This window comes from Zonotrichia leucophrys, chromosome 1 (assembly GCF_028769735.1).
Source record: "Zonotrichia leucophrys gambelii isolate GWCS_2022_RI chromosome 1, RI_Zleu_2.0, whole genome shotgun sequence".
Taxonomy (NCBI): domain Eukaryota; kingdom Metazoa; phylum Chordata; class Aves; order Passeriformes; family Passerellidae; genus Zonotrichia; species Zonotrichia leucophrys.
The window spans coordinates 99794976-99807226 of record NC_088169.1 but is presented as its reverse complement, the minus strand read 5'-3'; the positions used below and the strand labels follow the sequence as shown (position 1 = coordinate 99807226).

At 45.4% G+C, this 12251-nt stretch overlaps 1 protein-coding gene across 2 annotated transcripts; it reads left to right on the top strand.

Moving 5' to 3' along the window:
* Positions 1-343: 343 nt before the first annotated feature.
* Positions 344-8769, top strand: NFKBIZ (NFKB inhibitor zeta). Of its 2 annotated transcripts, none has more exons than XM_064725102.1 (12): positions 344-574; positions 1016-1155; positions 2088-2124; positions 2221-2324; positions 2466-3232; positions 3663-3768; positions 4100-4246; positions 4753-4816; positions 5431-5600; positions 6247-6357; positions 6445-6612; positions 7235-8769. In XM_064725102.1, exons 2-12 carry the CDS (start codon positions 1027-1029, stop codon positions 7286-7288), a joined length of 1857 nt encoding a protein of 618 aa, XP_064581172.1. In that variant the 5' UTR covers positions 344-574; positions 1016-1026; the 3' UTR covers positions 7289-8769. The 2 variants fall into 2 exon arrangements, with proteins under 2 accessions (XP_064581172.1, XP_064581163.1); XM_064725093.1 differs by having other exon boundaries at positions 344-635.
* Positions 8770-12251: the final 3482 nt, after the last annotated feature.

The window sequence follows — 12251 nt, the reverse complement described above, 5'->3', positions numbered from 1 at the left end:
CATCTGTACAACGCTCTCAGGCTCAGTGTGATTCTTGGGGTGTCCTGGGCAGGGCCAGGAGTTGGACTCGATGGTCCTGATGGAGCCTTTCCAACTCAGGATATTCTGTTATCCCGCGAAGCCCACGGGGGGACAGCTTGGCCGACAAGGTGTGAGGCGGCACCCCGGACCGGGCTCTCCCGGGCAGAGGCAGCGGCCCTCACGGGCAGGCTCCTCCCGCCGCCCTGACGGGAAGCGCGGCCCCGCCCGGCGGGCCCCTCCCGCGGGGGGCGGACCCGGTATAAGCGCGGCCGCGGCCCCGCGCCCCCAGAGCCGCCGCGCCGCCCGCCCAGCCCTGGCCGTGCCCGTGCCCGCTCCGCCGCCCGCCGCCCCGCGCCGCCGCCCGCCGCGCCGCACCGCCATGATCGTGGAGAGCAGCCGCGACGCGGCGCCCGATGGCGGCGACGGCGGCGCCCTCAGCAGCCCCATCAACCTCGCCTACTTCTACGGGGCCTCGCCCCACTCCAGCGAGGGCAGCTGCTCGCCGGCGCACTCCTCCGCCCCGGGCTCGCCGGGATCCGACTCGGACCTCTCGGTGAGCAGCCGCGGCGGCGGCCGGAGGGACCCCCGGGGCGGCCCCCGCCCCGCGCTGCAAGGTACGGCGGGTCCCCGCGGCGGCCCCGGCCCCGGGGGGTGGCGGGGAGAGCGCGGAGCCGCGGGTCCCGCTCCGTCCCCTCGGGGGTGAAGCCTCTGGCATGGGAAAGCGGCCGAAGCCCAGAAAAGCGGGCGCGTTTGGCCGGCGCTTCGTGCCCGGTGCCGCGGTGCTCCCATCCGGGCAGCGGAGGAGCCGCACGCCCGTGGGACGGCGAAAGGGTACGCGGAGCAGCTCTTTGGCTCCTCTCTGCTAAACCAAGCTTTAGGTGCCTTTCCACGAGAGTTTCTAGATTGTTTGGGGTTTTTTTTCTATATTTATTATTCTTTATGTGTAAACGAAGTGGGTGGCTTAAATTCTGGTTTTGTTTTCGTGTCTCCACAGTTGAACAACACATGGGGGGGGGAAAGCAGCACAGAGGACCTTTCCAGGGGGTCCGTGTGAAGAACTCCGTGAAGGAGCTCCTGCTGCACTTCAGGAGCAGCAAGCAGATGTCCTCGGCTCCTGCCACCGAGGAAAGCAAGGTAACCGGCAGCTTTCTGCGCTGACAGGCTTGGTTTTAATGGTTACTGAAGCTGGCAAGAAAGCACTCTGCGGTAATGCTAGAAATGAGCTTTATCTCCTGTGGATGGAGTCAGTGTTTTTCCTTTTCAACGCATAATGGAAAAATGCAGCTGGGAAGAAATCAGAAAGAATGTTTGCCGTGAGAGAAGGAGGCATTTAAAACTGTTCATACTAAGCTTTGTTTTCTAAAGGGAGTCTGGATAAAGATACATTTGTGTTGCAAAACCGCAGAAATTCCGTGTTGGCTGGAATGAGATCATTCATTGGAAGGGTTAGGGATCTTTCTCAGATTTGTTTGTCGTGCTATTGCGCCTCTGTGCAAAGCACACAGGGTAGGCCCGTTCACTCTGAAAGGACAAAAAATTACAGGAAATTCTGAGAAGATTAAAGGCTGTTTTTGGTTTGATTAGATTTTTTTTTTTTGTGAGTGTATGTTTGAAAGCGTCCTAGATAAGTGTTTTCAGAGGAAGATATTTGCATAGGAAAGTTCATGGCATTAAAGAATTGTAAAATTGGCTGGCTTATTAATGTTTCAAAAAATTCTCTGGTGTCTGGAAGGAATAATGTATTTCTCTAGATTTTCTGGAGTTTTGTGGTATTATAACAAATGGCTTGAAAAGCCTAAAGAAAAACAGTGGGTTTTATTTAAGTTTCATTAAACTATTTCCATTTTCTAACCTTAATTAAAAGCAATTAAGTTAGGGTTAGACAACCACGTACTAGAATTATTCTAAGGTATATTCTGTGTTTATAGAAGGAAGTCATGGCTGCTTTCTTGTTATTGTTGGGTGTTTTTTTTGCGGTGGATTGTTTTTGTGTTTATTTGTTTTTGTTTGTTTTCCCCTCAGAAATAACATTATAATAACAGAAAATTTTGGATTTTTCTTAACAGGCACAAGGAGGATTGGTGAACTACGAACCATACACAGGTAGACCATGTTTTAATACATACCCTGCAGTAACATTTTAAATCAATTGTGAGAGTAGCCTCTAAATGGATTCTAAATTTATTTTCTTTTCATCAGAACTGAAGAGCATACTGGGCCACAGTGGCAAAAGGAAGGCTCCTGAACTCCTTTCTGATGGACCTTCTTTCAAGCGCCAAGCAAATGTTCACCCACATCTCCTGGTAAGTCTGCAGTAATTTTTTCCATGCCTTTATTTTTCAGTTTGCTTTGTATGATCAGAAACTACCAGATACAGCTATACCTCTAATTTTCTGGGGCTTGTATTGATTTGCCTTGTGTTGGTTTTTTTCCCCTTCCGTCAGACCCCACCCCAGACACCAACTTCTATGGATAGCATGGAGGAGACCCATAAAGCTGAGCCCAAGCACGAGAGCAGCTCTGATCTGCTTCAGAACATTATAAACATCAAGAACGAGTCGAGCCCCATTTCCCTGAACACGGTGCAGGTGAGCTGGCTGCACTCAGTCTCCAGCCACGGCTCTCCTGCCGAGCAGTACCAGGACAGCCCGGGAACACAGGCATTCTCCCCGTCCCAGAAGTACCAAGCGTTCCAGGACCACACCAGCCAGCACATGCTTGATCCTCCACAGCATTACCAGTTCCCTGCGTCCCAGAGCCAAGATTTGTCACAGAGTTACCCCTCAGATGGCTCCTCCCTGGACTACAGGCCGTTTGTTGGCAGTGATCAGTCTCCTGCCTACCAGCAGAGCACCTTTGAGAGCCACGAGCTGCCGTACTGCCCGCCGCAGAGCTTCTCCTCCCTCCTGAACGACTCCGAGGGCTCGGACAGCATCTCCGCTCCCCTCCAGACACTGAGCAGTGCCCACCCCCAGGCTGAGGCTGCCCCTCATGGCCCCAACTTCAGCTTGCTCTCCAGCAACCTCTGTGGCAGTCTGGAGCGCAGCATCTCTCTGGCTACTCTCAATGTCTCGCTGCCTGACCAAAACGTTGCCAGGAGCACGACGCAGCTGGGCAAGTCATTTTTTCAGTGGCAAGTGGAGCAGGAGGAGAACAAACTGGCTAACATCTCTCAAGACCAGTTCCTTGCAAAGGATGCCGATGGAGACACGTGAGTGCTGTTTATCTTGGTGTTTCTTCTGTGGGAGGTTGGGGAGTGTTTCTGTTTGGGTTTTGGCAGACTGTGGGTTATAGTGAAGCAGTTCAATAGCGGTGTTTGTGTCACAAGTGCAGTGTTTTCGCTGATCAGGGGAAAGGTGTGGTGTTGCTGATGGCTGCCATGCAGAGCTCCAGTACACTTGAGTAGATGTATTTTCTAATTTGAGGTGCTTATTGTTAGGCTTGGTTAAAAGGGGAGTAAAACATTGCAATTTAGGTGCTTTAAATTGCCCTGGTAAGAAAATATCCATGTTCCTGTCTTAGCTTCAGACCTCCTCTGTGTAACTGGCAGCATAATACCTCTTGTAGACATTTGGTTCTCTGCTGTGTTGAGCCCTGGTTTGTGTCGGGTGGTGTAACTCTGTTCCCTCTCTTTCCTGCAGCTTCCTCCACATCGCTGTGGCCCAGGGCCGTCGAGCACTCTCCTATGTTCTTGCAAGGAAGATGGCTGCCCTGCACATGCTGGATATTAAGGAGCACAATGGCCAGGTGAGGTTCTGAAAAAAATCTTTGCACCTGCTTTCTGCACCTGAATGCTTCTGCATGTCTGAATCCTGGGAAAGATGTGGTGAAATGCTTATTTAATATTAACCCCAAGATTTAGCCTGCATACTAATATTAACCTTGAGCTATTAATACTTCTTGGGATCACCTTGAGCTGGTAAAACTATGTGCTCTGCTTCATTTGTCCTGGCTTCCTAGTATTCATGATCACTGCTTAAATAATACCAGGTACCTAGGGTTTTTATTTGTTTTAGTTGCTCTTTCCTGTTAGAGATCAGATGACTAATAGCTTAAATTTTCTTCTTGATGTTTGCAGAGTGCTTTCCAGGTTGCTGTGGCTGCCAACCAGCATCTCATTGTGCAGGACCTGGTTAGCTTGGGGGCTCAGGTGAACACCACAGACTGCTGGGGCAGGACGCCGCTGCATGTCTGCGCTGAGAAGGGGCATGCCCAGGTCCTCCAGGTGAGAGCCAGGCAGACACAGCTCTGCCCTAGCCACTGACTCTTACCCTTAGCTCTGTTGGGAAACTCTGGAAACACCACCACACCAAAAAAATCCCTCCTTTATCTTTCTCTCTGGGTAGCCTTGTGAGTCTGTCTACACATAGAGCTTAAAGCGGGACTGAATTTCTCATTAAGGTTCTCATCAACATTTTTGAGTAATTTTGGGGGAATCCTCTAGTTTACCAAACCAAAACAGTAAGTCTCCTCTTAGCTATAGGATCAGTGAATAGTTTGGGTTGGAAAGGACTTCAAAGGTTTTCTAATTCTAATGCCCCTGCTGTGCTCAGTGACACCTTTCACTAGACCAGATTGCTCAGAGGCCATTCAGCCTTGCCTTGAACACTTCCAGAAATACTGTTATTTATTGCAACTTTATTGCAGCTATTGCAGTAAGACAATAAACAAATTTGAAGCAGTATGTGGTTTGGATAAGATGTAAATGTGTGCCTGTTCCCACTTTTGTAGGCAATCCAAAAGGGAGCTATGGGAAGCAATCAGTATGTGGACCTTGAGGCAACAAACTATGATGGTGAGTAGTTAAGAGTTTATAATTTACAGAGTTACTGGATAGTACAGTGTTTTATAGCTACTGATGGTAATGCAATAAAATGCAATATTTCCTTTTCAGATGGAAATTTACAGGTGCAGTTGACATATGTCAGATGAAAACGTGATTAGTCTGTGTCCGTCAGGAGCTCTTTCCTCTTACACGTGATTGCTGTGTTTGGCATGGAGAGCTTAGGTTGTAACTGGCCATTGTTAAAACATTGGAGTGCCAGTGTTGTCAGTGGATACAGTAGCCAGAATCTGGCAGTAGAAGGCTGTTCTGTTTGTTTTCTTCTCCATAAACCAGCTCTTTCTAACTTACAGTTTGTACAAAAATACATTTGAAATGGATTCTTTCACCATCTGCTGGCTGAGGGCCCAGAGTAGGCTGCTGCTTCACTGTTCTGTAGATGGACAGTCCAGATCTCAGGCTGCTTGGGACCAGTCACTGTCACCTACAAATATGGAACCATCCCTGGGCTTAATGGGGGTAGAAGCTCCTTTATCCAATCTCTGAAACCAGCAGACAGTCAATACTTCTGTATTGAATTTGTTCATTCATGATGATTTTTATGGTTTTTTTTTTTTGTTGTTCAGGTCTGACAGCATTGCACTGTGCAGTTCTGGCCCATAATGCTGTGCTGCATGAACTGCAGAACTGTCAGCCACCTCACTCCCCTGAGGTCCAGGAGCTTCTGCTGAGAAACAAGAGCCTGGTAGAAACCATCAAGATCCTGATACAAATGGGAGCCTCTGTTGAAGCGAAAGTAAGTAAAATGCCTTAGTGTGAGGTGCCAGATCCAGAGAGAATGTGGAAGCAGACTGTGTCCCTTGCTCCCATGCTGCATTTATTACAAGGGAAGAAGACTAATTTGAAAGCTTCCCTACAGCTTAATTTACCCAGATGGGATGAGAATGCTCCATTTATTCAGAACAAGGTATTATCAATGCAAACGAACCCTGGGGAAAGAGGGAGGTGACAGTCTAATCTCTAGACTAAGAATGATGCTACGCCGGCTGCAGTGAGTGAGTGTTGTAAAAGTAGGAATATGTTTGGAGCATGCTGAGGTACCCATAGTAGTGGGGTGCTGATGACACTGTGTTCTTGAGCTGCAAATTTTAATTAAAAACTGCTTAGCTGTGCAGTTCAGGTCTGTGCCGTGCCAGACCATTACTTAGCCAAAATATCAAATATTACATTATGTAAGCTTACCTGCAGATGAGATCAGGTTCCATTGTTCATTAGATGTTGATATTAAAATATATTCAGATTCACTTTTGATGAATTGTAGTGCAAGTATGTTTGCTCAACACTCTGCAGTTACTTTGCTTTCTATTTTTATTTGTCTGCATGTTCCCCCTGGATAGGTGAAGCACCTGCAGGGAAGACTAAACAGTTTCTTGTTTTGATAGGATCGCAAAAGTGGTCGCTCCGCTTTACATTTGGCAGCAGAAGAAGCAAACCTGGAGCTCATTCGCCTCTTTTTGGAGCTGCCCAACTATCTCTCTTTTGTTAATGCAAAGGTATGGTGATTTTTCCATAATACAGACAGAGAAAAGAGAGGCTCATGCCCCAGGTTTTCCTTCATGGAGTGGCTTTGTGCTCCCCAGGCTTACAACGGCAACACAGCCCTGCACGTGGCGGCCAGCCTGCAGTACCGTGTGAGCCAGCTGGACGCTGTGCGCCTGCTCATGCGCAGGGGAGCCGATCCCAGTGCCAGGAACCTGGAGAACGAGCAGCCAGTTCATCTGGTTCCTGATGGCCTTGTAGGGGAACAGGTAAAAAATTCACAGCAGCCCTCTCCTTCCCTCTGTCCCTGTCCACACAAAAGCTGCATTCCACTCCAGAACTTTCTTTTGGGTGTTGCGTTGCAGCTTTCAAGGAAATGATTTGGCAAATACCTTTTTATTCTTTAGATCTTTAGCTTCAACACCAAGATCAGAATATACAGACCTGAAATTTTAGGTTTCACGTTATTTTTTCAATCTCAAAAGATTTTACCTGTAAAGATAGGCTTTGTTTCTGTAACCCTGCAATGTACTGGAGGCAATACTCCTCCTCTTGCTCATCTCACTGTGGCCTGAGTTCATGCTTTTACTGCTCTTGTCAGAATTAGTAATGACAGTTCTTAGGCCTGAGTAACAGAGGAAGAAAATCCCTTTTTCGTACTTGATGAAAAAACTGACTCTTGACCTAAGATTAGTAACTTAAGCACAGCTGAGTTGTTGACTGTTGCATTTCATTGGTTCAAATGCTGTAAAGTGCGATCACTTCTGGTGTGACTGAACTCAGGACTTAGGCTTGGATAAATGAATGCAAAACTGGATCTAGGGTGGGGTTTTTTCAGGACTCACTTGAAGATGATGAATTCTGATGTTTCTGTCTTTTTCTCTTCTCCAGATAAGACGTATCCTCAAAGGGAAGGCGATTCAGCAGAGGGTGTCGCCATTTTAGGCTCCATGTTTCTTGGAGTTCAGCAACTTACACTCACTGTCAGTCAGGCAGTCCTAATCTATCTGTAAATAGAGCATTTGCCTGGTGTGGGCAAATGTTAGTTGTTTCTATGAAACAAAAGTATTTTGTTCACTATTATATAGTGGGTTACATAAAAGTAAAAAAGCCCCAAACCCAGCAATCAAATTCCTCCAGCCAAAAGGGAATGCTTCATTCCCAATATATGGAACATTTTCCTGGCTACCTGTATTTCCTGTATTTCAAAGCTATGGTGAGACTGGTTTTATTTAAACAGCCATACAGATAACTTCTAGACAAGGAAGACTAGGAAATTCTTTGGGATTTTTTTTTTCAAATTTTAGAGAGGGCTGATACAGGTCAAAAATTGCAGAGATTGTTGTTGTGTTTTTAGTAACACTTAAATGCAAGAGAAATTAAATATTTTTGAAGTTGAACATTTATTTATGTAACTTTGCGGCTTTGTTCCAGTATCTTGTGCAGGATTGTATATAGTCACTGACATTATTGTACAGTTGTATAGTTCTGTCAATCAATTGATCACTTGGGGAAGGATGTGAAGAAACAAGTTCCTTGATCTTGAACTTGCAAATTGCATACAGAGTTATAATACTACACTGGTGCAAATTGGGTAAATTCTGTTTTTCTGAAAGACTGAGGTTGGAAAGTAGAGTTATGATAGATTGTCCCTGGCACTGATTTGTGCATACTTTTGGAGTTGTGTAATAAAACATGAAAAGCTGTGCTTCCTCAGGGGACTGTGTCAGTTTTTCTCATACCCAGTAAGGGTTTTTCTTGTAATAGAACAATAGATTGAGAGAGGAGGATCATTATTTTTATAGTATGTATGTAACGTGTACTTTTAAACCTGCTTCAGTGCAAGTGTTTGGCTGCACTTCACTGTTGATGCATGCTGAAATCTCTCAATGTTAATTATAATACTTCAACATGTGTAAGCCTTACTGGTGTTGGTGGGGCTTAAGCACATGCATAAGTAGCTTGCTGAATTGGGCTCTAGTTAATTCTAGAGACTTAAGGTTTTCCACCTCCTAAGCAGAGTTAGTCCATTTATGGTTTTACCTTATAGGTATAGTGGCTAGCAAAGTAATATTTGATGTTAACAGTTTTTCTATTTTTTAATAATTATTAATGGAAAATGTATACTAATGATGCTGTACACTTGTGTTCTGTTGGATAAAACTTCCTCCTGTCATTTTCTGAATGATCCATGCTGGGCTGTAATCCAGTAATATGTTCTCTGTATGGTCTTTGTTCTTAAACTGTTTTTTTTTCATCACATGCAGTTCTCTGTTGTAACCATTTAATTAGTCTGATTATGCTGTTTTGGCAAAGTATGTCTTGTAGACAAGCTAAATGAAAAAATCTGATATGCAAAGGCTTAGTTGCAATGTATTTCTTGAAGGGTTATGTGTAACTTGTGTTTGAATAAACATGCTCATTCAGTTCTGGTGGTTACTGTGTGTGATACAAATAATGCTGTAGTCAAGCTTGAGGTAAAACTGATTTAGCATGGTAATAGTGTGAGGCTGAAAAGCCATTTGCTAAGATGAAATGAATTCTTACCATTGTGCTGGTTATTCTTTCTCTTGTTTGGTGCTGGTGCTCTGGGTCATGCACTGTGCACTTTGTGTTGTCTGGGAACTGAGTAGGTGTGCCCCAAATCGAATTTATAGTCCCCAGGTTGGAACCTGAACCCTTGTCCCTGCATTCTGGAGAGAATTATGGCAGTTCTGACAATGTTATGGTCTCCCCATGCCTTCCCTGCCTTGGTCCTCAGTTCTGGCAGCTCAGGCACAAGTGTCACCCTAGCACAGGTGACAGTCTTTGTTAGGAAATAGGGCTGTACACATGGGGGTGGGCTGTCTCCCTCACAGGTGGTGATGAGGTGGTTCTGAGCTGGCAGTGACCCCTCAGGGGGAAGAGCTGTCATCACAGCCTGTCCCAGCTGAGAATGGAGCTGGAGAGGTGACAGCAGTTGAGATAAAAGTGGATGCAGCATTAGGATCTGTAGGGAAGGAAGAAAACCAAAAGGGCTTCTATGTAACTATGAACCTGCTGTCCAGCCTGCCTTCCTGCTGCTTGTGGTGAGGGTGAAAGTGTGGGAATTGGAAGATGCCCAGAGGTGTGGAGGAGCCTCCTTGCAAGGAGCAGCAGAGTAAATGAGGACAGTCCTGCAAAGCCATAACAGGCCAGAGAACCGAGTGGGGATGAATTCACTCTCCCTTTCAGCATGAGAGTTGGAAGCTATTAATGAAGGTACCATGAACACAACAGGCAGCAGGAAACAGAACTGAATTTCTTATTAGGATATGCAAAGATGAAATGGCCCCTCTATGTGAACAGCTAATTGTGTGTAGATTGTGTTGAAGGTGCTGTCATCTGTACCTCTCACTGCAGGTGACCCTGCCTTGGGTATAACATTTTTTATTTGTGCAAGGAACCTGATAGTACTGTTTCCAGTTAATTTTAATTTTCTTTATAAGACATGATTACACAGGAGTAGGAGCTGCTGATGAGATATTCTGGCCCTTCAGATCAGCCTGATCTGACTGCCTGGCACTCCTTTCTGGTTGGCATTGACTGAGTCATCTCACATAGGGTTCAAATACCCTGGGCTTGTAAGGGTGGCACGTGTTCAGCCAGTGCTTGAGCATGAAGCAGGTGAGAGGCATTTAGCAAGCAGTGTGGTGCTTTCTGTGGCACTTGTGCCCTTCTGGAAGGGGCACTCCTGGCACTCCAAGTTAGAGAATTCCTAGGGGGAGGCTTTAGTGTTTGAAACTTACTTCATCTGCCTGGAGTGTAATTTCATTGTCTGGAGAGTTCAGTAGGTAATTTCACAAGAAAGCATCCCTGCTCTGACTCATTTTTCTCTCCTATGATCTTGGGAAGGTCTGGCATATCTGACCCAATTTAACTAGCTAATCGAAGCAATTCCTTTTTACTGAAGGCCAAGTGACACTAAATATTTAGCACTCTCATAGTCTTTCCCTGATAACTTATGATTCTTGGAACTGTTGAATAGCTTTTATTGATGTGGATGTAGGCTCACCATTTATTTCACTGGTTGCAGTAGAGACAGAAGAGACTGGCCTGGTTCCAAGTAAGAATATTAAGACACATGGTGCTTTGTTCCCAGGATGTTTCTGATTTGTTTGTCTAAGTAAGCCAAACCTCAGTAAAAGGCTCCTTCTTGATTTTTGTGGGCTACTCCTCTGGCTGGAGTTGTGGAAAGTGGCAATCCATGATTTACAAGAAATGTGTTCTGCTTCTGGAGATGGAAAATGTGCATTTCCCACATTTATTGCTCATTTTATATTTTTATCAGAAAACAAAAACATAGCCAGGAAATACTTAGAACTAAGTTCTTAGAGAGGTTGGGTGTGGTAGAGCTGACTGTGAGGATAAAACATGAACTTCTTACCTGACAATTTGTTTGTCTGGTTGCCTTTTTTTTAAAAATTTATATGCTCCTGTGTAAGGGAAGAGCTGAGGCTGGTTAAAGTGAACATATAAAGAACAGGTTACTGCAATTAAGTATCTGCCAAGAATTGGCCTGGTATTTCAACACATTCAAATCTTTCTATTGTTCTCTATAACTTTTCCTGAGTGTTTGGTGATATTCTTGGCCTGAGATACTGATGACTTGGGAGGAAATGCTCATCTGTACACAGAGCCTGTATGGTCAGCTCTTTTCCTAGCAAAATTTCCTGGCTATTCTTGGCAGTATTTCTTTAGATCTGCTTCCTGATAGTAAAAAATCTCAAGGCGTCACTAATGAAATTGGGAACCACATTAGTGCAGAAGTCCTACACCTGAGGTTGTCTCTCTTCTAATAGTGGAATTTAGGCACTGGTTTCTTCTCCAGGTACCTATCTCAGTCTTGCTGGACAAGAGAAAATATCTTGGGCTGCATTTTCTGAGTGTCTGTTTTCAGCTTTTGTTGTTGAGGCTGTCTCAATAAATCTTTGTTTTACCTGATAATCTTTATCTCTTAGCTCTGAAAATGTGATCTAGGCTATTTTGAGAAAGTGATTGCTGTATTAACTGATTTGTACTTCACACATGTTTTTCCCCTTAGTTTCTAGTGAATTTTTTCCCTTCCCCTTTGCTAGTCAGCAGACCTAAGGGGAAGATGACTAAGGTGGTACTTGAGATTTAGAAGGGGGAGCAGACAATTGAAAGAAGTTGCACATTGCTTCTGTAGATGTGTCTGGGCTCCAAGGCAGACTGAAGAGTCTGAGTGATTTGTCTTGTGGATGCAGTGCAGAGATGCTTCTGCATGTGCCTAATGAAAGCTTGTAGCTCTGTTCAGATGATCTGGGCCACATAGGTGACCTGTTGGTACCACAGTGGGTACCATATTTTCCTAAGGTAGATCATGGTATCAAATGCTGTGTGTTGGCCCCAAATAACAGATTTCTTCAGCAGTGCTGAGTACTTTCCATGGACTCAACCTGGGAGAGATAGAACTTGGGTCATTTCAGTCCATGGCTCCTTAGGACAGCCTTCAGTCTATCTTGAGGCTTTTGTGGGAAGGCCCAGAGCTGCCCCATAATCTTCAGAGCCAGACTGGCCATAAAAAAGGACAGGGACTCTGTAAACACTACTATTCATGGCTAGCCAATAAACACTGAAGACCTGAGCCTGTACCATCTTGTGGCTTATCCACAGGCAGAACACAGGTCCTTGCCCAAGGACTTTCACTCCACTAAAAACATCCCAGTAAGTGATGCCAATAAATTTGGCATTTCTATGAGAAAAATTGGAAGTTTGAGGTCACAGTGATGAGAAATCCCAAGAGGTGCTTACAGAGTCCTTTGCACTGTGCTGCAGTTGGATGTACAGTGTAGGAGTCAGAACTGGGTCACCAGTGACAGCCCATGCTCATTTTGAGGGGAAGTGTTTTAGGAGCAGTTTGAGAAAA